Here is a 25,496-nt window from a genome sequence, read left to right on the forward strand (position 1 = left end):
TTATGTCTATGGTTTGCCCTAATGTGTTCCAATCAGAGACAGCTGTCTTTCATTTGTCTCTGTATTGGCAGCCATATTTAAGGCAGGCCATAGGCATATGCGTTTGTGTAATTGTCTATGTCATTGTGTAGTGTCAGTGTCAGCACCATTTTGATTTATATAGGCGCCATCCACGGTCGGTCAGTTTTGTTGTTTTTGTTTCGTTCGTTGTTTGTCTCTTCTAATAAAGAGAATGTATTTTTCACACACCTGCGTTTTGGGTCCTCTCTTCCAAGTCCAAGAACGATCGTGCGACATTTCATTTGCCATACAACCAAGTATTTTTTATCGATAACGTTTATGATGAGTTATTGGCTCAGCATTAGGGTGAGGTGCTCCAAAATATTTCCGACATTCTTGCGGCGAATTGTTGCTACGTATTTCACCAATGTAAAACCCACGATTTGCAGCTCTAATATGCACCATTTTCGAAAAAAAACATTAACTGTATTGTAATACATGATGTTTAAGACTGTTCCATCCTGATGAAGTTGTTCAAGGTCTAGTGATTAATTTTAATCTTCTATTCTGTCGGTTTTGTGCAAGCTATTTGGCGGGGAGTAAATTGCTGTTGTTGGCTATGTAGTGGCTAATAGAAAATTATATTGTGTTTTCGCTTGTAAAACACTTAAAAATCGGAAAATACTGGCTGGATTCACAAGATGTTTATCTTTCATTTGCTGATGACTCATGTATTTTCATAAATGTTTTATGATGAGTATTTATTGTATTTCACGTTGCTCTCTGTAATTATTCTGGCTGCTTTGGGCTATTTGTGATGTTGGCTGCATGTAAACCAGGATTTGTAGCTATAATATGCACATTTTCGAAACAAACATAAATGTATTGTATAACATGATGTTTATAGACTGTCATCTGATTAAGTTGTTCAAGGTTAGTGATTCATTTTATCTCTATTTGTGGGTTTTGTGAAGGCTACCTATGCGGTGGAAACATGGTGAAAATATCGGTTGTGTGTTTGGCTATTGTGGTTAGCTAATATAAATATCATAGTGTTTTTCGCTGTAAAACATTTTAAAAATCGGAAATGATGGCTGGATTCACAGATGTTATCTTTCATTTGCTGTATTGGACTTGTGATTTCATGAAATTATATTATATGATATTCCCTGTCACCCGTACGTTAGGCTAGGCTATGCTAGTCAGCTTTTTTGATGAGGAGGATCCAGGATCCGGGAGAGAGAAGCGGTAGAGGTTAATAGGGCGTTGGGCCACAACTAGCCAGAACAGATTCTACAAGTGTCTGGAACTCTATTGGCGGGATGCAACACCATTCTTCCATGAGATATTCTATAATTTGGTGTTTTGTTGATGGTGGTGGAAAATGCTCCAGAAGCTTCCATAAGTGTTCAACTAGGTTGAGATCAGGTGACACACACACAMCGACACACAGAACCTTTAAAAACATCTATGCTCCTTCCTTTGAGAGCCCTCTTTAACAGTCAGTGAGGTCTCTTCTAGCCAYCGTAGCCAAAACAATGGGCAACWGGGCATTTTCATACATTATCCTAAGCATGATGGGATGTTAATTGCTTAATTACCTCAGGAACCACACCTGTGTGGAAGCACCTGCTTTCAATATACTTTGTATCCCTCAATTACTCAAGTGTCTCCTTTATTTTGGCAGAATCTCTTACCGTATGCGGCAGGGTTGCCCTTGCCTGGAGGCAGGTTGGCACGCAGGATGGCATTGTTGAGGACGTTGAGATAGGTTGGCATGCTGTGGTACCCTTTATTATTGAACAGCACCTATTGGGATGGGGACAATTCTGTCACTGGCAATGACACAGCAGCGCAAATAGCTAAGTGTAATAATAAACCTGTCCATCAAACTGACACTAGAGTTGCATCCCAAATGGCCCCCTTTCCCCTATATAGTGCACTACACCCTCCCCCTTTCAAGAAAATGCCCGTCTGCTGACCTGAGCTGATCTGCGGACTGCTATTTTGCGAACCATGGGCGGAGTCTTTTTCCCAAAGGATGCTGGGACTGATTTCTGTATGTTGCCTACTGTGAGTCCTCCATATCTAGGAGAGAGGGAGGGAGAGAGAAAAGACATTTAAAGCGTGTGTGTACGCGTCTGTGCCCGACCCCGGTGAGTCTGTTATCTGTGCCCGACCCCGGTGAGTCTGTTATCTGTGCCCGACCCCGGTGAGTCTGTTACCTGTGCAAGCGCAGTCTGTCAGAGGTGTAGAGGAGATACTCTGACACGTTGCGCCCAGTGATGTCTACCAGAATGTCCCCGGTGACCACCTTCATAAGGGGCGGCCGCCCCCCCACCCCGCTGGGGCAGGAGAAGCCCGTCCCCTGCATGGAGCAGATACAACGAACCAGCTCCCGGATGAACAGGGACAGGGTGGGAGGAGACGTCACCGTTTCTGAAGACAGACACATAGACAGAGGCATGATTTTTAGGGAGGCTACTGTAGAGGACTCTAGTAAGTAAGGAGAGTAAGTAAGCCTTTTTTGAGCCAAAATGGCCGACACAGGACTCTACTGTAGCTATCAAATACAATTATATAATGTTGATATAATGCAATTATATGACACAGGGTACAAGTACTATAATACAGTATGATAGGATAAAACATTAGCCTACATACGAAGTATAGCATATCCTTTTAGACAGTTTTTACCACCTGAGCATTGAGCACGGTGGTGGGAGGGGCGCAAAGACATACCCCTGACAGTGGTAGGAGTGGTGGCAGTRAAGTTCCACAGCCCATCCTCAAAGCGAGTGTCGGGGTCATCGGAGGGGGCTGGCGAGGGGGGAGGGGGTACAAAGTTGGACAGTGGCACTCCCTGGGTGAAGGAGTCCAGACACATGGAGTCAAAGTAGCGGGCGGCCAGGGTCTTGCTGTTGTTGGCGCTGGGGTTGAGCGTCTGTGCCAGCTGGTCCAGGGTGCTGTTGAAGGGCGTTTTGAGGACGCAGGTGGCGCCCACGCCCGATGGCAGACGCAGCGTGTTGGCGATCYTCTGAGGGCTGGCATCCGGGGACAGTTTACTCCTGAGGAGAGGAAGAACAGGAGGCTGTTATAAAGCTACAGACKGAAGCTTTACAACATCCATGGCCTGTAGATGAATGTTACCTGTCAGAAAGAAGGATACGATTATGGATGTGTAAAACAGCGCATTTACATTGTGTATACTAGCATGAGTGACATACAGTCCCCTACTCCCAATGTCTGTCTGACCTGTACTGTGGGCGGTCTTCGTTGGCGTAGGGGATGAAGTTGCCACGGGGCTGGGTGTAGTTGTGGTACTGGGATGGGGACAGGATCAGTGGTGGCAGATCTCCTGAAGAACAGAAGACAGACATCACGCCACGATGACCGACAAACACTGACAAACAGCCAAGTCAGGTTCAAGATCAGCTGTAGTTGAACTTGAGGGGAAACAAACGGTACTTGTCTGTCGTGCACTCACACCTGCACTTTTCTTCCTCTTCCTGCCACTGATTCTGCTCACAGCGGGTATTTCGAAGAAGAGTCCACATGCAATAACTGTGATATGTGGTYGTTTTCTCCTGCTAAACTTAGTTGACTACACTCCGGGATAAGAGTGCCTGCTAAATGACTAAAATGTTCAAATGTAATGTCACTTGTAGTTGTCCTCACCGATGGAAGGCACCGAGAGCGCRACAGTCATGGCCACGCAGACGAAGAATGCGGGCAGCAGGATCTGTGAGAAGAGGCCCTTGGTGTTCCTCTTGGCGCAGTGGAACCTCTTGACGATGAGGCCGTGGAACTGGCGTAGCTTCAGCCACCAGCCCTCCAGCTTRAAGCTGCCCTGCCCCTCCAGGACCACAGGCTCCGGGGAGGCCTCCTCCACATCCGCTGGAGGTAGAGAGAGATGGAGCGAGACAAAGARAGAGACATTAGCAAAGCCTAAAAACACCTCACCTAGAGCAAAATAACTCTCACAAACTCATCCGAACCATATTATATATCTCATTGCMCCCAGTTGGCCAGGTACGTGTTGTAAAAGAGAATGTGTTCTTAATAACATACCTGGTTAAATATAATGAAGATTAAAAAAGGTATTCACTAAGTAACACCCTCTCGATGTCCTTCAGTCTCCTCATCCAACAGTGGGACTCTTACCCCTCAGGCTGGTAGAGTGAGGGTCCCGTCCATTGTCGAAGAGGCGGCAGTAGTCTCCGTAGAAGTCTGCGTAGAGCCCTTCCTCATCCCCCAGTACGGACCCCAGGGAGGAGGAGGAGCGCAGGGAGGATTGGCTCTGGCTGAGTCTGGAGCTCATCACCAGGTTAGAGAGCTCTACCTCTGGCCTCTCCACACTGCTGCTGCTCCCCGCCGGAGCCCCCGGCTCCTGTGGATAGGGAGAAAGCAAGTCAAATAAGTAAGCCTTGTCTGAGCCAGAACRGCCTAACAGTAGCCCATCTCATGTTAGCGTGWGGCAGCTTGATGTCTAAGTACACCCCMTKGACCGGACGCTCTATCGCAGGGATGAGAGATGGGTTAGATTCATTGATTCATTAATTAGTCAACCAAGGGTGTCTTTATCGATTAGAAAATAAGGGAAGCTAGAATAAAATAAACACATTTGTGAAATTACTAGAATGTTTCATTTGTTTAAATAAATGAACACTACTCTGTTTTGCAATCAAATAATAATCAATTCTGAAAAGCATGTGTTGAACTAATCCCTACCTGTGGCTTTCCAGWGCCCCCCAGACCCACTGCAGCAGCAGGTTTCCCCACTGAGATACCGCCKAGGGAATCCTTCATGTCTGGGAGGAGAGAGAATTGAATAGATCATGATTAACATTTATAGAGAGTTGCAACACCACCACTAAATAGATAACTTGTGAAAAGTCTATGTCAGCATTTAGCTATTTGGCAACGCAAACACTGTTCGCAAACTCAGCAGAAATGAAATTCATGATGTGTATCATAAATAATGAATGTAATGAAGTCCTCCCAAAATAACTTTATTGATCCRTGTAGCCGCAGACAGACACACAAAGCTTTGGTCCCACACACAAAAATAGAATCACTAGAATGGACATCCCTATTCAAGTCAATGATGCCATAATTGGTGGACTGGCAGCCATTTTGAGTGTACTCATAGAATTAAAGGCATATTTCTTTGGTCTCACCGGCATCACTGTTCTCCAGGGACTGGTCCTCCTCGGACACCTTGAGGAAGACCTCCTCCAGAGTGGTGTCCATCACCCCGAAGCTGGTCAGAGCCAAGATGGMCAGATTTTGCTCCAATGCCTGGGAATAGGAAATATGGGCTCTGGTCAAAAGTAGTGCACTATAAAGGGAATAGGGTGCCATTTGAGACACAATCTGAGTCTGTCTGTCTAAGTGAGTACCTGAAAGAGTGTCTAGGTCTTTGTCTGTCTGTCTGTCTGAGTGTGTGGGTCAAGTCCCTCTAGGTCATGTGTCTCTCTGAGTGTGTGGGTCTTTGTCTGTATGTCTGTCTGAGTGGGTGTGTACCTTTATCGCTAGGTCTGTGTCTGTGTCTGAGTGGGTATACCTTTATCTCTAGGTCTGTGTCCGAGTGGGTGTACCTTCATGTCTAGGTCTGTGTCTGTGTCTGTGTCTGAGTGGGTGTACCTTCATGTCTAGGTCTGTGTCTGTGTCTGAGTGGGTGTACCTTCATGTCTAGGTCTGTGTCTGTGTCTGAGTGGGTGTACCTTCATGACTAGGTCTGTGTCTGTGTCTGAGTGGGTGTACCTTCATCTCTAGGTTTGTGTCTGTCTGAGTGTGTACCTGAAATAGCCTCTCGAAGCAGCCCTTCTTGACAGCCTCAGAGGGCAACACATAGGATAGCTCAGTGTTGGAGTCAGACAGCAGCAGACAGGACCCCACAAATTGACGAATGAACTGGGTGACCCGGGCCTCCGAGCAGGGAGACAGGGAGGAGGAGGAGGAGGGRGACAGGGAGGAGGAGGAAGGGGACAGGGTGGAGGGAGGCTGGGTGACCTGGTCTGGAGGCACAAACACACAGCATGATGGATGGAGGGAGGGAAAGGAGGATAAGGTGTAAGCAGAGAGTGGGGCAGCGGGAAAAGTAGAGGACAAAGAGACTTTTCAGAGCCAAATACTAGCTGTACATGTTCAAAGACTTTTAAAAGAGAAAGTGAAAGATATTATAGAGAACACAGGAAGTTGGTGGCACCTTAATTGGGGAGGACGGGCTCGTGGTAATGGCTGGAGTGGAATAAGTTGAATGGTATCAAATACATCAAACACATGCTTTCCATGTGTTGATGCCGTTCGCTCCATTCCGGCCATTATTATGAGCCGTCCTCCCCTCAACAGCCTCCACTGAAAGAGAACAAATCCATCATATTCTAAAAGTGAGGGACAGAGGAAGGCTGTCATTGATAATAAACTGAGACAGCTTGTGACGAAATGAAAAAGAGAAACACACACATACACATATAAAAAGACTCACCTCCGCTCTCACTCTGTTTCTTGACCAGGGTGAGTTTGTAGCCGTCTCCGTAGGTGCTCTTGAGAAAGAGTGGAGAGCCGCAGCACTTGAGTTTCCCATGGGAGATGATGGCTATGCGGTCTCCTAACAGGTCAGCCTCATCCATGTGGTGGGTGGACAGCAGGATGGTGCGACCTAGAAACACAGTTGAAACGTTTCTCTTTCAATATACRCTGAGTGCACAAAACATTAGCAACACCTTCCTAATATTGAAGGTGTTGCCCTCAGAACAGCCTCATGTCGTCGGGGCATGTACTTGTACATACTCTACAMGTTGTCGAAAGCGTTCCACAGAGATGCTGGCCCATGTTGACTCCAATGGTTCCACAGTTGTGTCAAGTTGGCTGGATGTCCTTTGGGTGGTGAACCATTCTTGATACACACGGGAAACTGTTGAGCGTGAAAACCCCAGCAACTTTGCAGTTCTTGACACACTCAAACCGGTGCGCCTGGCACCTACTAACGTACCCAGTTCAAAAGCACTTCAATCTTTTGTCTCGCCCATTCACCCTCTGAATGGCACACATACACAATCTACAGTATGCCACAATTGTCTCAAGGCTTAAAAATCCTTCTTTAACCTGTCTCCTCCCCTTCATCTACACTGATTGAAGTGGATTTAACAAGTGACATCAATAAGGGATTATAGCTTTCACCTGGTAAGTCTCTGTCATGGAAAGAGCTGGTGTTCCTAATGTTTTGTACACTCAGTGTACATCAAAGGGAAGAGGGTGACAAACCAGTGCACTCAATAGGGAACAGGGTGACAAACCAGTGCACTCTATAGGGAACAGGGTGACAAACCAGTGCACTCTATAGGGAACAGGGTGACAAACCAGTGCACTCTATAGGGAACAGGGTGCCATTTGAGACACAATCTTAGTGTGGTTGACCCATGTCTCACCTGTTGTGAGTGTTAGTGTGCGAGGGTTAGTGTGTGAGTTTGACGCATAATGTATCACCTGTTGTGAGTGTTAGTGTGCGAGGGTTAGTGTGTGAGTTTGACGCATAATGTATCACCTGTTGTTAGTGTGCGAGGTTTAGTGTGTGAGTTTGACGCATCATGTCTCACCCTGTTTATACTTGAGGATGAGGTCCCAGATGGCTCTGCGTGCGTAGGGGTCCACCCCCGCCGTAGGCTCATCCAGGATGACGGCCCGGGAGCCGCCCACAAACGCTATGGCCACGGACAGCTTCCTCTTCATTCCCCCAGACAGAGTCTGCACCAGGCTATGACGCTTATTATTCAACTCTAGATCGTCTATCATCCTGACAACATACACACAACTCATGGTCATTTACATTATTTTGGGCTGTGGATGGGTATAATTTGTTTCCAAACTATACATATCCTTYAATGGCAGTCACCTGTACTTATATACTATCGACACCCTTCAATTTGAAGAGGTGAGATCCTAATCTAATGCCATGTTGATAGTTTAATTTCCACCTTAGGGTCTTTGACTTGGTTAAACCATCCAAATGGGATGTGACGTACTTGTCCATCTCCTTGCGGATGTCTTCCTCGGCCATGCCTTTGAGTTTGGAGTAGAACCACAGGTGCTCCTCCACGCTGAGCTTGTCAAAGAGCACATTGTGCTGGGGACACATGCCCAGGTTCTGCCTGATACGCTCCATGTCAGTACGGATGTCATGGCCGTAGATGGTGGCTGAGCCAGAGGTGGGCGGGAACAGGCCTGTAAGAATAGACCTGGGGATCGTAGTAGAGAACCAATGGTAGTTAGTGACAGGGTTAGTTAGAGAGGGCAGAAATGGACACGTAAAACATAGGTTATACTGTATTTGAAGGCCATTTTGTGGACATTACGGTGATGTTATGGGAATCATATGGGAACGTCAAGGAAAGATGACGGGAACGTTATGGTGATGTTATAGCCAACATTATGCATGGCCTGTTTATAATTTATCATTGCATGACAATTGTTTACAAATAGTTMATCTACAATATGGTTTATAAGCAGATGATGAATAGCCCTTCAAAACAAATTCTTACCAAAACATACAACACACATCTCCCCGTGTCTCTCTGTAAATCCACACGTCAACACAACACAAACGACTGGGGACCCTCTGACACACACGTGGGCACACACACATTTCTCTCTCTCACATGGTGGTGGTCTTGCCGGCTCCGTTGTGTCCCAGGAAGGACACCACCTGGTTCTCGTGGAGGTTGAGGCTCAGCTTGTTGAGGGCCAGCTTATTGCCCATCTTGTAGACCTTGGTCAGCTTGTCTATACAAACCACCAGAGGCAGGTGGCTGGGCTCCTCTTCAATACCACGCATCTCCTCTGGAGGGAGAGAGAGCCGGCGAGCGAGAGAAAGAGAGAGAGAGAGGGAGAGAGAGGATAAAGCTGCTGTCTATTACAGAACCAGGGAAGAACCTTATTTTGAGATTAGATTTTTTGGTAACATCTAATTTGGATAGTCCCAAATCAMTGCTTTATAGATGTTGAGTAGATGTTCAACTACCTATCAACAATATTTCTACTAACTATCCACTAACCAAGTCCAAGGTCAGGCTTGGCCCTACCAGATCKCCGGTGTTCCATGGCACACGCCTGGTCCTCCTCCATGACACTCAGCCTGGCCCCTCCCCCCCAAGGACACTCCCATGTCTCCACACGCCCACTGCCCAGCCAGTAGGACTTCTGCAGGGGGAAGTACCACGGCCGAGGCAGCCCATACATCCCTGGAGGACAGGAGAGAATGGGTGAAAAAACCCATTTGTGATCCAGCCCAGTTGCCTCCATAAACATATTCAGACAGTCAGTGACAAAACAGGGACACAAAAGGGAGGGATTTAAGTTAGCAGCCAAACACTTGAAAAATGGAAATCCATATTGGATGTTGACTGTTTACCTGGGTGCACAGCCTCTATGTACCAGGTGAGTACTCCATACACACTAGCATCGATGATGAGCATCATCATGGACAGGCCAAGGTTGAAGTCATCGCCCTCTACAGGTGACTGGTTGATGGTGCGCCACTGGATACCAACCCCAGCCACCTCGTACAGGGCAAAGTACTTAGAGCCCAGTCCGAACGCTGTGGTCGACATAAGAGACTGGAGAGAGGAGAACATGGGAATAAGGACAATGGACCTGTTAAAAKCTATTGACATGTATGAAGATCAATGTCTTTCAAGGGCTGACTGATTCAGACTGGTATTGTTAGAGAATAGAATAGAATTTTGCAATTCACAACTCTTGAAGTCTGGTTTCTTCCTGACTTTCAACTACTTTGCTTGACATTTTGATACATTTTGATACACCTTTGACACTCAGAAACAGGCCATTTGACTCAGTGAAAGAGACAAATAACTAAATCTAGCCATGAGCCTGGGGTCATGTTTCTCTCATTAAATATATCCAGACAGTCTAGACATGGGCACAGTTTATGACTAACAAAACAATTCCCTGTCATGAATAAAGCATAGGGAGAGAGTCAGACAGGGAGGAGAACAAAGGCCAGATCTTACAGCGATACACTTCTCGAAGGCCGTGATCTTGTCATGGGCCACCTCCTCCCTGATGGCCACGTACATGTATGGGACATAGCTGAGGAAGTAGATTATCCCACCACACGCTGACGCCAGCTTGGCCTTGGAGTAGATCACTGACACCAGGAAACTGACATACACAGACAGGACACAGACAGACAGAAAGGAGAGAAATACTGTTAGCATTTACTAATCTTGTTTCTAAACACTTTCGCCCAATGGAGATGTATTTTTATTTATTTATTTATTTAATTTAACCTATTTAACTAGGCAAGCCAGTTAAGAACAAATTCTTATTTACAATGACGGCCTACCAAAAGGCAAAAGGCCTCCTGCGGGTATGGGGGCTGGGATTGAACTTTTATCAAATCAACCGTTAAATATCATAGTGACTCATGGTGAGTGATTCATTAGATTCATCTCTAACACCCTGAATGTGTGTGACGTCACTGCTGCTTTGATATCACAGCTTTCAGCGAGGATTGCAACAACAGAGAGAGGGAAACCAGTCAAAGCAGAAGTTGCAGATGCCCCTAGACACTGTTAGTTTCACATTTCCCCTCCGATAACGGTGAAGATTTCAGGAAGGTAAACTGATCCTACTATATCTGTGCCTAAGGCCATGRCAACTTCTATCTGGGACAAAAGTTGAAAGCTGCACATATGCTCCCAATGATTTAATGGTTGAAAGAGCAGTGTGCAACTTTCTTCATAGTGTAATATTATGTTCGTCTGCACTTCTCCTACTATTTTGGCTGTGTGTCAACTCGTGCTTTTTACTAGACGAACGTCAGAGCCGCAGTAGTGCCATTACCAGAACATAATGGTGGCGATGGCGTAGATGGAGAGGAAGAGCCAGATGATGAAGATGTCGCTGTGGAGGAGCACCCGACCGTACTTCAGGATGGCCGTCAGGGCCGTCACTGAGATGGACAACTGGACAAAGCCAGTGATGAACCAGGCCACCCAGTGGACCGCGTTGTTCAGGCCCATCATCTTCATCACCTACAGGCCAGGCAGGGAGGATACAGGTTACTTTCCAGAAGAGGTTATTCCTCTTATTTACACTTTTACAGTCACTCATATGGATGTGAATGTGACCTCAACCCCCACCCCCTCCCCAGATATGAAACAAAATATTCTGAATATGAAAAAAAAAAAAACTCATACAATATTATCATAGGAATTCAACTTGGAAAAACATTTAATTGAAATCCATATTTCTCCAGCAGGGGGGAGTAGAGAGGCAATAAATACGAGTGACATCATCTTGCTATTGGATGCCGAACAAAGGCAGAGAGTAGATGGCTTTAGTGTTGCTGCTTCAATGTCACAGACAGACAGACATTGGATAGGAGAGGCATTCTAAATAGCACCCTTTTCCCTATATAGTGTACCAATTTTGACTAGAGGTCTAGTCAAAAGTATTGTACTACAAAGGGGTTGCCATTTGGAACACACACGGAGAGCCTAGTGTAGACGGGTGAGCAGGCGGCTGCAGGCAGTCTCACCTCTTTGAGCCGGTGCTCCTTCTCCGCCACAATGTGTTGGATCATCATGGCTACAGAGTAGACCCAGGAGATCACCATGCACAGAGGCATCATGTGCTCGATCACAAACAGGAAGCTATGGACCAACGACAGACAGGAGAAATCACTCGCTCAATGCTAAACCTCATTTAGATCTGTTATTGAATCATTTGGCAGTCGAGCAAGTCRAGGAGACTAAACTGCTGGGTGTAACCCTAGGTAGCAAGCGTTCACGGTCAAAACTCAATGGTTGCTAAAATGAGGAGAGGTCCTTCCATGATAGGGCGTTGCTCTGCCTTCTTGACATCTCAGTCGACCAGACAGGTCCTACAGGCCCTAGTTTTGTCGCACCTGGACTACTGCCCAGCTATGTGGTCATGTGTGGGCAAAGAAAGACATAGGTCAATTGCATTTGATCCAGAACAAAGCAGCACGTATTGCATTTAGACGTACACGGGAGGGTAAGTGTCAGGAACACGTATGTCAATCTCTCCTGGCTCAAGGTTGAGGAGAGATTGACTGCATCACTAATGGTCTTTGTGCGAGGTATTGATGTGTTGAAGGTACTGAACTGTCTGTTCAAGCAGTTGGCAGACAGTTTGGACACTCATCGGTACAACACAAGACATGCAACCAGAGGTCTCTTCACAGTCCCTAGGTCCAGAACCGAGGCTGGGAAACGCACAGTATTAAATAGAGCCATGACTACATGGAACTCTCTGCCACCCCAAGTAACTCAAGCTAGCAATAAAAAACAGTTTTAAAAAACGGATAAAAGGGGACTGTGAAGAGACACACGCATTTTATATATATTGTATTGTAATTTGCACTGTACTATGTATTAGACCTAGATATTGTGTGTACTGTATGTACTAATATGTAGGCTATGTTTTACATTTTAAATGTACTTCAGTCTTTGACTTATAATGTTCTGTACTATCTATCCATCTATCTATCTATCYGTCCGTCCATCCATCCATCCATCTATCTATCTGTCTATCTATCTAAATGTGCCGGGCCAATGTCATTTGATTACCTCAGAAATAGTGCCAGAATGAATGGTTATTTTGGCCACAGTCCCAGAGCAGAGCAACTATAAGAAAAACCCAATGTGAGTAGAGGAGAGGTATATTGAGAGAGTTCCAAGTCTTACTCRTCTCTTGTGTAGCAGGGGTAAGGGAACATCTGAACATAGTTGCCAGGCTCCACCACGTCATGGCCCACAAACGTGTTAATGATGGCTCTCTCCATCATATCTGAGGACACACACACACACACACACACACACACACACACACACACACACACACACACACACACACACACACACACACACACACACACACACACACACACACACACACACAGCAGAGATGACAGGGCCCATCAAGTTTTCCCCAAAACATACGGAGAATGTGCTGGATCTGCAGCTTGGCGTTGGTACCCACACAGGTGTGCCCACCTCAAGATCACTAGGGTAAGCAGTTTACCCCAATAAACCCTTATCTTAATAAAACACCAGCAAAAAATGTGTTTGACATAACAATTGTGTCCTCCGTGAACCTGATTTTGTCAGTTGATTTATAGTCTATGTACAGTATAGCCTATTTATAGTTTTGCCTTCGGCAGATAACGCTGAAACAACAAGTACAGCTTTGAGTTTTGAGACGTCTTCTTCACTACTAAGCAAGGGGAATGAGAAACATACCAACGACACAACAACGTTTGGAAATGCCATACCAGCATTCTAATTATGTATAAAACACTAATTAGAGCCAACAGTTTTCTTCATATTAATTCATTTGAAATAGCCCAGGTGCCAATCTATTCTGCTTTGGTTAAAGGGATACTTTGTGATTTTGGCATGCTAGCAGATATCCATAGACTTCCTGTCATTGTGCTAACACTAGTTAGCATTGGCTCGTGAAACTACCTTTAACTTCCTTCATACTGGACGCAGACATAAAAAAGTTATCCACGAGTTCATCTGACTCTGGGGAAATAGATAAAGTGCCTCATTGCCAAAATCCAGAAGAATCTGTTTAATGCCTTTGTGGCTGTGATGCTGATGATAATGGCTAGAGTTGTCTAGAGTTGTCTAAAGTTGTCTAGAGTTGGATAGAATTGTCTAGAGTTGGCTAAAGTTGGCTAGAGTTGTCTAGAGTTAGCTACAGTTGGCTAAAGTTAGCTACAGTTGTCTAAAGTTAGCTAGAGTTGGCTAAATGTGGCTAGAGTTGGCTTAACTTGGCTAGAGTTGGCTAAACTTGGCTAGAGTTGGCTAGAATTGACAACATTTCAGTAGACAACATGGAGGATTCTGGTCACGTACCCTGGATCCACACAAAGCCGTAGAGGAAGTAGAACTTTCCCCCCGTGTTGGGCCCTGGGCGCCAGTAGGCCCGGCGTATCTCGTTGGTTTTCTCTGTGAAGCTGGAGTTCTGTCTGATCTTATAGAGGACATGAGGAGGCAGGGAGCCATCTAGGTTGGTCTGGAATATCACACCTGGATGAGAGGGAAGGGGACATTATGTACACTATGTCTTTGACATTATTTCCTCACAATATGAAACCTATTTCCGATCGGAGGCTAGCTGCATGCCATAGCCACTGCCCTTTCCGTAAAATCCATCTGGCCACCTGTGCCTGGCCGTTAGCCACAATCTGTGTTTTACTGTAAAGCCTAATCGAGTGCCAGAGACACATTTCCATTTTGTGATCATGTAATGGACAGTAAAGTTGTCATATCCTTGCTTATGATTAAATCAAGTAGTCTGCCCACTGCAGTGGTTTGTGGACTCACTGGCAAACACTGAGATGTTATCATGGTAAGCTTGGTTCAGTGTGTAGTTGACGATGCTGTCCTCATCCGGAAAACCCTTGAAGATATCCACACTGACCTGGAACAAGAAGAAGAAGAAGAAGAARAAAAGAAGAATACTTCATTGATCCATTTTCCTTGCAGTCAATGGAAAATTGTTTTGCGTCTTGATCCCAACCAGATGGCAGCCACAGTGCGGCGCCAACCCCCAAGAGCACAAGAAACGTCTATATCGGCAACATCGGTAATAATAGTCCCTGTCCTGGGCTCTGGTCAAAAGTAGTGCACTATATAGGGAATAGGGTGCCATATGGGATGAATCCTGGGACTATTGGATGGAGCTTTGCATCCTTGTCCAGAGCTGATTATCAGTGCTCATATTACTGCACGCCTGCTGTCTGTGTTCGGATCAATATACAGTACTCAGGTTCCACTGCTCTTCCTGTGTCAGTCTGAATCAGAACGCCCATGTCTACAGTTCTTCCTGCCCGTACACCAGAATCTTATAAAGCTCTCATGTAATRGATAGTGACCTTGAGCGTTCTTTCCAACCAGGACTACTTCTACTAGATTTACTATTCATCTGTGTTTTTTTTTGTGTGTGTGTTTGTGTGTTTCTTTCTTTTTCATTCAAGTTTCATACTGACCTTGGACATGAAGTGTGTCCAGCCACAGGCGGCGTTGTCAATGGTGTCCAGCTGCTCCAGCAGGGTGGAGGTGTTGGGCAGGGTGTAGTTGCCCTCCAGCAACCCACGCAGCAGATCACTGTCTGTCCCATTCAGCAGTTCCGGGTGACCACGTAGGTCAGAGGTCAACTAGGAAGAGGAATACATAAGGAGTTAGTGCACAACTAGGCATATCCATGGGCGTATTGTCCGGTAGCGTGTATGTGTTTATGTTACAGTGTACATATGGGCTTATCAGGCAAGATATGGACTGTATTAATATACGGTGTGGGGGACAATACATTTTTTTCAAGATTGCCAGTTAAATCTTATGCCATTTTTCAGACAATATTACCTTATGAGGTGAGGTGAATAGTGTCTGTTACTGTATATGAAGAGAGGTAAAAGCTGTGTGTTACCTGCTGCATCCAGGCCAGGTGGTGGTGCAGCTTGCCCTCCTCCAGATAAGTCCTGAGCTGGGCAGAGATGTTGAGCCACACCCGGGCGTAGTGAGTCACGTTCCCCACAAACGCAAATGTCTCATTGGCCTTCACACAGAAGCAGAGTCACGGGTCACCGACACAGAAGAAGCTATCCCAGGCCTAGCTCTGGTCCAGGGTGTTACGTGCAGCTTGCTGGTGCTGAGGCTTCTCAGTGTCAGCAAGCCACATCCTGAAGCAGAGCTATCCCAGTCCCATGAACGTCTCGTTACTCGTTACTATCCACGTCCTTTCAACTGTCCTTTTCTGTTGAGTCCTTTCTGTGGCCCTTCCCTCTACTTTYTGCCTCTCTCCCTCCCTCTCTAGTTTTGTTCATTTCTTAAAATCCCTCCCTCCTCCAGTCCTCTTGCTAAGATAACAAATCTAGCTATAGACCATCTGCCAATAACAAGCCGGTGGTAACTAGTGGGATGTACAGAGAAACAGAGAATCAATTGCCAGTTCTRCATAYGTTGTGGTATAGCGAGACCTCCGGGGACTGAGGATAGCATGATTCATCTAGCAACGCATTGACTTCCTACACATCTTGCCCTTAACCGATGTACAGAACATGATTAATGTGTAAGGCTGGGATACAAATGACCATGGGGCTCCTAGTGAATTCCCAACATTTTCTCAATACACTGTGAGTCTCAAAGTGTCTGACAACAGCTAGGCCGTATTAAATGAAAGAAAAACCTGGAGCACCGGCTATCCTGGGTTTAGTCTTGGCATTTGGAAATAGATCACATCTTGTGTACGTRAGCACCAGTTTTCCTCGTACTTTATCAAATGAATATAGACAATGCCTGGGCAGCAGTGTGCATAGCTCTGTAGCCTAATGACATCTGAATAACTCTATTACAGTACACTGTATACTGTATAGGTACAAGTCACTGTGTACATGCTACAGTACATCCACAACAACGATACAGATGACAGAGCTTGAAAGAACATGGTCATGTACTTGCCTTCTGAATGACTTTGTCCACCTGTGAGCCGATGGGAGAGTAGAGGATCTTGGGATTTGTAGTCATCAGATGCACTAGTAAGCCCAGATTGCGCTGCTCTTTACTGGTAAAGCCCAGAGAGCTCATATTCCCTTGCTTTAAAGCCTCTGGCTCAATGATTCTGGAGACAGTAGACAGGGATCAACAACTTCAGCCTTTACGGCATAGGTGTACAACACTGTGTTTCTCTACTCTGGCACCAGCCCAGTTCTACACACCTGATGCATTTGATCAATTTAAAGCATCAAGCCCTTGATTAGTTGAATCRGGTGTGTTATTATATGGCTGGGACATAAGCCTGCACACCCTGTAGGTCTCTAGCCTGGTCCWAGATCTGTTTGTGCCCAAGCAACTCCATGGGTGACAGGGAATTGGCATGATAGCATAAACAGACTAGCACTCAGGCAATTGGATCTGCAGTTRAAGAACAATGGCATAGAAATGATCCTATTACATAGACACAAACCTGTTGTTCCCACACAGAATAGGCTGCAGCCCTGCCCACAGCTGCACAAAGGTGGAAAACGAGTGAGGGTTCTCTTCTTTCACATTCTCTTTCTCTCGTCCTCTCCCCTCSTCTCCGCCCTCCTCCCAGGTGTTCTCGGTGGTGTTGGGCCCCCAGGTGGTGGCGTTGAGGGACCAGGAMGTGGTGGTGTTGGCTGGAGCCCCAGGGGGGGCGTGGCCGGCACAGGCGCCCTTGGGGAGCAGGCGAGCCAGGCCTGACAGCAGGTCTACATCCCTGAGGAGCCTCTCCACGTCAGCCAAGTCCTTCAGCAGAGCACCCAGGTGGGACTGGGACAGAGGGGCCGAGGAGTTGGCTTGCTCCAGACGCAGCTGGAGAGAGAAGGCCGAAAGGTGTGGAGAGACAGAAGAAAGGGGGAGAGTATGARAGAGCGAGAGGAAGAGAAAGAGAGAGACAGATGTGGAGAAGAATCAAAGGGAGAGAGAATAATGACAGTATTAGCGATAGATACTGAGATACAGTAGTATATACTGAGATAGATAGGGAACTGAGATAGTTACTGAGATAGATACTGAGGAGCCATAGAATGTTAGCCATTCCAAATACAAAATCCACAGTATTTATTTATGTGTGTTTGATGAGGGAAACGCACCTCACCACAGGGATTCTCAGTTCAAAGCAGCCATTGAGTGTGTCCCAAAWKGCACCCTATTTCCTATATAGTGCACWACTTTTYTTATGGGCCCTGGTCAAAATTACAGCACTGAATAGGGAATAGGGTGCCATTTTGGATGAAGCGATTGTCTCTAATGTACCTTGTCAATGAGGCTCTGTGTGTCTATCTGCTCTCGGAGCTCCTGGCTCATCTCTCCAAAGCGCTCAGTCCTTTGTCCCGCCCCACCACCACATGCTGCGCTGTGATAGGCCTGGAGCAGGGACTGCTGCTTCTCGGGAACCAATAGGATCTTGCTCAGCTCACTAGGCCCATCCTCCCCACAGGTAAGCATTTCCAACATGGCACCAGTCAGGAGAACACCCTTTGAAAAAACAATCAACAGCACATTCAATAGAATTCACCATCATCAGCATCATCATCATCATGTATGGTATCAATTATTTCAATGGTAGTCTTGTAAAGGCTATTGATACAGGTAATTTATTCAGGCTATACGATAAAGGCTATTGATTCAATAGAAAAAAGACAGGAGGAAGGAGGAAAGAAAATGAGGATGATTCAGATAGAGGAGGATAGATAAGATAGGCAGTGCACCTCCACCTCCTTCAGTCCCTGAGGGTCGTATCTCTGGCCTGCCCCTCCTCCTGCTAGGCCTAAAGCCTGGGACATGAGTTTGAGTAGGGCCTGYCGATGGGCTGCTTTGGTTGGRTCTCGTAAAGCTTTGTGGATCAGTCCACCATCCAGACTTTGCATGACTCCCAGCAGCTTCTCCTGAGGGGACGATAGGAGGGGATTACTGCTGAGCTAATACACCGACTCAGATCAATTCAATTMAATATTTCCCATTAGTAGCCTACCTCCAGTTGAAGGATCTTCTCTGCAGGGGTGTGTGTGGTCTCTTTTTCCCTTCCAGAACTGTGACTACTCCCCCCTCCAGTTCTGGGGTACAGGCCAAAGATCAGGTTGAATACCTGCAGTTCAGCAAGTGAAAGAGAGGACCCACACACTCAGAGAACAGGAGGATAAACACACACACGCACGTGCACACACACGCAAACACACACAGGTGGCAGACAGGACGTCAGTGTTTGTTCGCATAGGGAAAGCTGTCAGAAAGACAGGATAATGAAGAGAAACAAGGAGGGRCAGACAGAAAGTGACTGACTGGAGAAGATAAAGATGAGGACCTGATGCCAGGCCTAGACAATTAACTGGGACARAGATGGAGGGAAACGGAAAGTTGGGAGGCACCGAGCCATATATTGATACTGTATGATTCAATGTCATTCCTCAATGACAATACGTCTTTGCCAAATCTGTAATCTTGGCAAACGGGTGTATATTCAAATTTAGATGTCAAAATTGTGTTATCTAAATGTAAATATACCCAATATTTCAGATTTGGCAGTCTATACTAACATTGTTTCTTACTTCCTTGTTCATCAGTCATGTCACAACATTTGAATGTAAACTCTGCATTACCCCATAACTAAAACATCCCCAGGGGCAGATGAAGGACTAGGTATGGAGGGTGGTGGGTTGGTGCTGTCTGTCTGTCTGTCTGTCTGTCTGTCTGTCTGTCTGTCTGTCTGGATCACAGACCTCTTTGAGGTTGACAGGAGTGGAGAGCAGCAGGCTGGCGGTGTCATTGGGGAGTGACAGATTCCTGACCAGGAACTGATGGAACACTGACTGGTTCTTCAACACACTGGCTACTGTGAACCCTGCAGGGCAAGAATCACACAGCACAACCACAGATAATACACATGAAGACTTCCAGGAAGTGCTTATCCAATAGAAATCGCAGTGTACGTACATCCAATAACTTGTAGGTGCCGGGTACAAAAATAAACGAATGGAATTAAGATAGATACCCACAAACTGACAGTKTTGTGGAAGCTACTCTGAAAATGTAGTTTGCCAAGCTACCAATTACTTCACACTGGAAGAAGTTAAGCTACACTAAAGCTACCCGTAAGAAAAATKTAATTGACTTAACTAAAGTTACTTTGAAAAAGAAGTTCAGTACATCCAAGCTACTTTTTGAAAAATGTTCATATGTACATCTGAAATGTCATAGACTACACATTTCAAKGCAGATCACTTTGGGGTCATATGCTAACAGAATGTGTAATTTAGCYTATTCGACACAAAAACTATGTTTCAAGTGAGAATTAGGCGGGTCGGATGATGAAAAAGAAAGGAAATGATTGCCTACTTCACCCAAAAAGAGTAGTGTGTAGTTCCAGTAGTTAGCTACACCACTACATGGCAAAAAAAGTAATTAACTACTGAAAACACTACCTACTACTACCAAGCTACTGCAAAACCTAGTTAAATTMCTAGTTAAACTACATGTAGTTCACTACTCCCCAACACTGCAAACGGATGAATGCTCCTGCAGTTTATTGTGTAACGTTTCAACCCAAAGGTTTTTGTCCTCCTGAAACTTTTTTGTGCATGTGTATCACTTGGGTGTGGCACGCACACACACTGCAGGAAATCACTATCCAGAGGGAGCACTTGTTTCTTGCTAGAATTCCTCAAGCTTATTGATTTCCGTGCCCTGAAAGGACAAACACAAACCTTTGATTTGAAAGGTTAAATTGCTTGTCTTCCAAATCTGTCTACAGCTGGTGTCCTCAATATTGAGAGCAGAGGTAGTTTAGAGAGGTACAGGTTCACTGTAACACAGACACACACACACACACACACACACACATAGGGCTGTATAACCGTGTAACCGTGTAACCAACGGTTATGGGCCATCATGAAAATAAAATAACTGTCATAACCTTTGAAAAATAAATGTGACACACACACCTTGGCTGGTGTTGAAATTGTTGTCCAGTGGGTAGGGCCCTGCAGATGTGCTGAGGCTCTCCAGGTGTTGCTGTAGGGACTCCAGCTCCTGGCCCAGTCCTGGCCTGTCTGCTGTGAAGAGGTGGTTCTGTAACACCACCTCACGGATCCGCTCCAACAACTGGGTGACACTGGGGAGGGGGGGGGTGAAATAGAGGAGAGTGAGGGAAAGAAAGGTGGAAAGAGAGTGGGGGAGTGAAAGGAAGGGACAAAGAGAGAGAGAGAGAGAAGAGAGAGTGTGTGTGAGAGAGAGAGAGAGAGAGAGAGAGAGAGAGAGAGAGGAGAGAAGAGAGAGAGAGAGAGAGAGAGAGGAGAGAGCGAGAGAGAGAGAGAGAGAGAGAGACAGATTGAGAGAGAGGGGAGAGAGCAGAGAAAAGAAGAAAGAGAGAGTATTGAGAGAGGTTGTGGGGTCTAGTTCTAGGTAAAGACACAATGACAGCCCCCTCCATTAGGAGAGGCCGACAAATCAAAAAACTAAGCAGACGGAGATTAATCAATCACATGCATACAATGGCATGGTAATGAACCACCATCCAATCCTAACTGTAAGTGTTAGTGAAACATTAAGCACTGTTAGCCCATTAGTGCTTAGTGGCATTAACCTATTAGCTGCCTGTCATAAAGAGGAGAGAAACAAAAGGGGGAGAGAGAGACGAGAGAGAGAGAGAGAGAGAGAGAGAGAGAGAGAGAAGGAGAGAGAGAGAGAGAGAGAGAGAGGAGATGAGAGAAGAGAACCTCGCGGACTGTCTTGACTCACTTGATTTCTCTTACTTAGGAAGCCAAATCGTCCTCGCTGGCCGTCTGGACAGACTGAGACTGCATGATGGAATGTGCTGCTGAGTGACAGGGGCGCGCTGCCTGTAGAAGGCTGCGACATACAGGATGTAGCACCAGGGAAGGACGGGCGGGGGGGGCCGGCAGGCGTGGTGCAGGTGGTAGGGATAGGGACATAGAGAATAGAGAATAGAGAGAGAGGAAACAGGGATAAAGAAGGGCAGGGAAGAGATACGGCAGGACACAGAATAGTCAGGACAAAGATAGGCAGGACAAAGAGATATGATTCACAGGAAAGCAAGGAAGAGAGAGAAGGGAGAGGATTAAAGGATTGGTTGGGAGGAGGTTTGGAGGGTTTGAATGTAACAGACCCATAACCCCAAAAAAGTTTATGTCCAAATTGAGTAAAGAGAAAAAAGAGAGGAGGAAGTTAGAAAGAAGAAAAAAAAAAACAGATCACAGATAACACACAGTCAGTAGCCAAGAGAGGAGTAGGGACCACAGATGTCAGGGCTGATTTTGGACATATGTCATCATTCTGTCTCAACAAAATGCTGCTTTTGTTCCTAAACCACTCCATAAATGGTGACTGCTGGACACGCTTTCACCAAGCTGCAAAAAACTTAGGTCCATACTAACAAGGATCTGGACATAAATGAAAGGTGTCCCGCAGGGGTCGATTCTGGGTCCTGGTACTTTTTTACTGTTAATTACCAATATTGATGTCTGTAAAAATGTTTTACCTGGCACTTGTATGCAATGATCCTGTTTGTGTACGCTAGTTGTCCTGCCTTCAATTGTACTAAAGAAAAACTTTATTGAAATTAAGAATCTGAAATTAGTATTGAATGCAGGTACAACTAAATACATTGGTGTTCTCTGGAGTGCATAAAAATAACCTTAATTTAAGCATATGTACTTTGGATGGTGTTCATATTGATAGTGTCCCTACTTACAAATACAGTATCTGTGCATCTGGATAGACGAAAGGCTGTCTTTTAAAAAGCATATTGATGAGTTAGTTAAAAAGCTAAGAATGAAAATGRGTTTMTTCTATAGAAATAGGTCATGCCTCTCGCTAAATAGTAGAAACCAGATTATTCAGTCGAYGTTCCTAACAGTYCTAGACTATRGTGACATCTTCGATATGAACACAGCTGCAAYTTCATTAAAGCCGTTAGCTACTGTAGRTACWGTTTATCATAGCGCACTGTGCTTTATWACGGGCAACAGTTTTAGTWCTCATTACTGCATTCTCTACCAGAAAGTTGGTCGGCCATCTTTGATGTCACATAGATTGATACTTTTCTTTTCGATTTTTTGTTTTTTACTTTTACCCCTTTTTCTCCCCAACTTGGTATCCAATGGGTAGTTACAGTCTTGTCTCATCGCTGCAACTCCCGTACGGACTCGGGAGAGGCGAAGGTCGAGAGCCATGTGTCCTCCGAAACACGACCCGACCAAGCTGCACTGCTTCTTGACACAATGAAGCCAGCCACATCAAAGTGTTGGAGGAAACACCATACACCTGGCGACCGTGTCAGCGTGCACTGCACCCGGCCTGCCACAGGAGTCGCTAGAGCGCGATGGGACAAGKACATCCCTGCCGGCCAAACCCTCCCCTAATTCAGGGCTCATCTGTAAAAGAGACCATGTCTCAGTATGACTCCCTGATMAAAATAAATGTTAAATAAAATAATACTGTACAATGGAATGGTCCGTGTTTCCATGACTACCGTGGAGAGTTTTTCTTAACCTTTCTCTCTCAGCAGCTCCATCCATCCCCCTGGCAACAACACTCTCTATTCTCTTCAATGATACATCCATTCATCCCTCCTATTACACTGTCRTGCATCCCTTCGGATAAAACAAAAAGCATCCTAACGATGCATATCCTAGCTATTCACAAATAGGCCACTTTGAGAATGTATTGTTTTGATATAACGGTTGCCTTGATTGGCAATGTAGAGCGCTACCTATAAAGGATATTACTAAAAGCTGTTTGTTATCTTGGTCTTTAAATGATTAAACGGATCAACTAGTGTTCGGATGTTAATGCAGTTTTAGTCTGATTGTTCTTAACGTGCAATGATATTTTGCAGCTTTTTTGTTCACATAAGACTTGGGTATAAAAATGAATTACCCCCTGTGATTATAAAAATCTATCCATCTCACCAACGTTGCTTTTATCCTAATACAACCGGATGCTAAACTGCTGACACTTACTCTGGTGCTATTACTGTCTCATTGAATAACCTATAAAAATTGGAAATACCCACTTCTGAGCCAATTCCAGATGAAGGAGTCCTTATGTGAGCACTTCTCGTGATGGTCTAGGATGAAGCAGCAAGCTAGAGACACTGGTCTAAGGTCAGTTTGTTTTGGGTTTCCCACCTCTGATGGTTAATGTAAGGTTCGGAGAGGGTGAACTGATCCCAGATCTGTTCCCGAAGGGCAATTAGTATTCAGAGCTGCTGAGTAATATCTGTCATGTTAAGTGTTACAGGGACAGACTCTCTAGTGAAGGTATCTGTTTAAGAGAACAGTACTGCCTCCCCAAACGGCACCTATTCTCTTACAACTACATAGGAGAAACCCTTTGGAAGAACCTTGTTTGCTTCAGTAGACGCGTTTGTTCCAGTAGAAACGTTTTTGCGGTTCCGCTAGAACTCTTTCCACAGAGGGTTTTACTATGGATCCCAAAATGGGTTCTTACAGGAACCAACAAGGGTTCTCATGGAGATAGCCGAAAAGAACTCTTTTGGAACCCTTTTGTTCTACGAAGTGATTATTTTGCACAATTTTTACCAGGCCCATAGTGCACTAACATAGGGAAATAATATAGGGTTCCATTTAGGATAGTTCATCCCTCCAGTTCCAGACTGACATATGGTCCATTTTAGGATAGTTCATCCAGTTCAGACCTGACATATGGTCTTTAGGAGTAGTCATCCCAGTTAGACCTGACATATGGTCCATTTAGGATAGTCATCCAGTTCAGACCTGACATATGGTCCATTGTTAGATAGTTCATCCCATTTCAGACCTGACATTATGGTTTCCATTTAGGATTAGTCCATCCTCCAGTCAGGACCTGACATCTGTCCATTTAGAGTATTCCGTTCAGACTACTCTATTGATTCACCCAGAGACCTTGACTCTGGTCCATTTAGGATAGTCATCTCTGGCAGTTCAGACCTGAACATCTGGTCCATTTAGGATAGTCATTCTCAGTGTCATTACTGAATCTGGTCCATTTTAGGATAAGTTCATCCAGTTCAGAACCTGACATCTGGTCCATTTAGGATGTCATCGTAATGCTTGGTCATTAGAAGTCCTCTGGTACCTGACATCTGGGTCCATTTTAGGATAATCATCTCTGTTTCAGAACCTGAACATCTGGTCCATTTTAGGATAATCAAATCTCTGTTCAGACCCTGACATCTGTCATTTGGATTAATCATCTCTGTTCAGACTTGACATCTGGGTCCATTAGGATATCATCTCTTGTTCAGACCTGCAATTGGTCCATTTAGGATAATCATCTCTGTTCAGGACCTGACATCTGGTCCCTCACACACTGAGCTCAAGAATAAGTGACTGAAGATCATGAAGGTCAATCAATGGTTAACCAGCAGAAAGATCAGGGTACCAGTCAGTCGAGCGTACAGCTTAGCTCCTGTACGTGTACCTGACGTCTGTCAGAAGCTGCCTGGGTACCAGTCAGTCAGAGCTAGCCTGGGTACCCAGTCCATCAGAAGCTAGACCTGGGGTTACCAGTTAGTCAGAGGCTGTACCGTGCGCTGCGGGTACCAGTCGTCAAGCTACACTGGATACCAGTGTCAGAGATAGCCCTGGGTACCAGTCAGTCAGGCTAGGCTGGGTACAGTTCAGTTCAGAGGCTAGCCTGGGTACCAGTCAGTCAGAGTAGCCTGGGTACAGTCAGTCAAGCTTAGCCTGGGTACCAAGTCGCAGAGCTAGCCTGGTACCAGTTCAGTCAAGCTAGCCTGAGGTACCAGTAATAGAGGTAGCGGGTAGTTTCAGGCTAGGCTGGGTACCAGTCAGTCAGAGCTAGCCTGGTACAGTCATCAGCATAGCCTGGACGTCAGTCAGAGCTAGCCTGGGTACCAGTCCATCAGAGCTAGCCTGGGATACCAGTTCAGTCCAA

The 25,496-nt window shown here is 45.6% G+C and overlaps 1 protein-coding gene across 1 annotated transcript in view; it reads right to left on the reverse strand.

Annotated features, from left to right (window-relative positions):
* Window positions 1–25,496, reverse strand: part of abca2 (ATP-binding cassette, sub-family A (ABC1), member 2) — a 94,436-nt gene that overhangs the window by 13,903 nt on the left and 55,037 nt on the right. The window contains exons 4-35 of the mRNA XM_024003148.2: window positions 21,295–21,412; window positions 20,516–20,685; window positions 19,295–19,416; window positions 18,550–18,663; window positions 18,287–18,463; window positions 17,832–18,053; window positions 17,020–17,387; window positions 16,515–16,674; window positions 15,484–15,612; window positions 15,047–15,214; window positions 14,382–14,478; window positions 13,911–14,084; window positions 12,735–12,837; window positions 11,564–11,678; window positions 10,867–11,057; window positions 10,032–10,182; window positions 9,413–9,617; window positions 9,084–9,242; window positions 8,661–8,841; window positions 8,028–8,240; window positions 7,602–7,798; window positions 6,491–6,664; window positions 5,803–6,020; window positions 5,181–5,301; window positions 4,732–4,811; window positions 4,165–4,390; window positions 3,679–3,897; window positions 3,256–3,358; window positions 2,743–3,068; window positions 2,226–2,439; window positions 1,983–2,088; window positions 1,698–1,809 (exon numbers count right to left, since the gene is read on the reverse strand). Of these exons, the coding sequence (XP_023858916.1) occupies window positions 1,698–1,809; window positions 1,983–2,088; window positions 2,226–2,439; window positions 2,743–3,068; window positions 3,256–3,358; window positions 3,679–3,897; window positions 4,165–4,390; window positions 4,732–4,811; window positions 5,181–5,301; window positions 5,803–6,020; window positions 6,491–6,664; window positions 7,602–7,798; window positions 8,028–8,240; window positions 8,661–8,841; window positions 9,084–9,242; window positions 9,413–9,617; window positions 10,032–10,182; window positions 10,867–11,057; window positions 11,564–11,678; window positions 12,735–12,837; window positions 13,911–14,084; window positions 14,382–14,478; window positions 15,047–15,214; window positions 15,484–15,612; window positions 16,515–16,674; window positions 17,020–17,387; window positions 17,832–18,053; window positions 18,287–18,463; window positions 18,550–18,663; window positions 19,295–19,416; window positions 20,516–20,685; window positions 21,295–21,412 (5,433 nt within the window). The remainder of the gene's footprint in view (window positions 1–1,697; window positions 1,810–1,982; window positions 2,089–2,225; window positions 2,440–2,742; window positions 3,069–3,255; window positions 3,359–3,678; window positions 3,898–4,164; window positions 4,391–4,731; window positions 4,812–5,180; window positions 5,302–5,802; window positions 6,021–6,490; window positions 6,665–7,601; window positions 7,799–8,027; window positions 8,241–8,660; window positions 8,842–9,083; window positions 9,243–9,412; window positions 9,618–10,031; window positions 10,183–10,866; window positions 11,058–11,563; window positions 11,679–12,734; window positions 12,838–13,910; window positions 14,085–14,381; window positions 14,479–15,046; window positions 15,215–15,483; window positions 15,613–16,514; window positions 16,675–17,019; window positions 17,388–17,831; window positions 18,054–18,286; window positions 18,464–18,549; window positions 18,664–19,294; window positions 19,417–20,515; window positions 20,686–21,294; window positions 21,413–25,496) is intronic.

Source organism: Salvelinus sp. IW2-2015, linkage group LG15 (genome assembly GCF_002910315.2).
Source record: "Salvelinus sp. IW2-2015 linkage group LG15, ASM291031v2, whole genome shotgun sequence".
NCBI classification, from domain to species: domain Eukaryota; kingdom Metazoa; phylum Chordata; class Actinopteri; order Salmoniformes; family Salmonidae; genus Salvelinus; species Salvelinus sp. IW2-2015.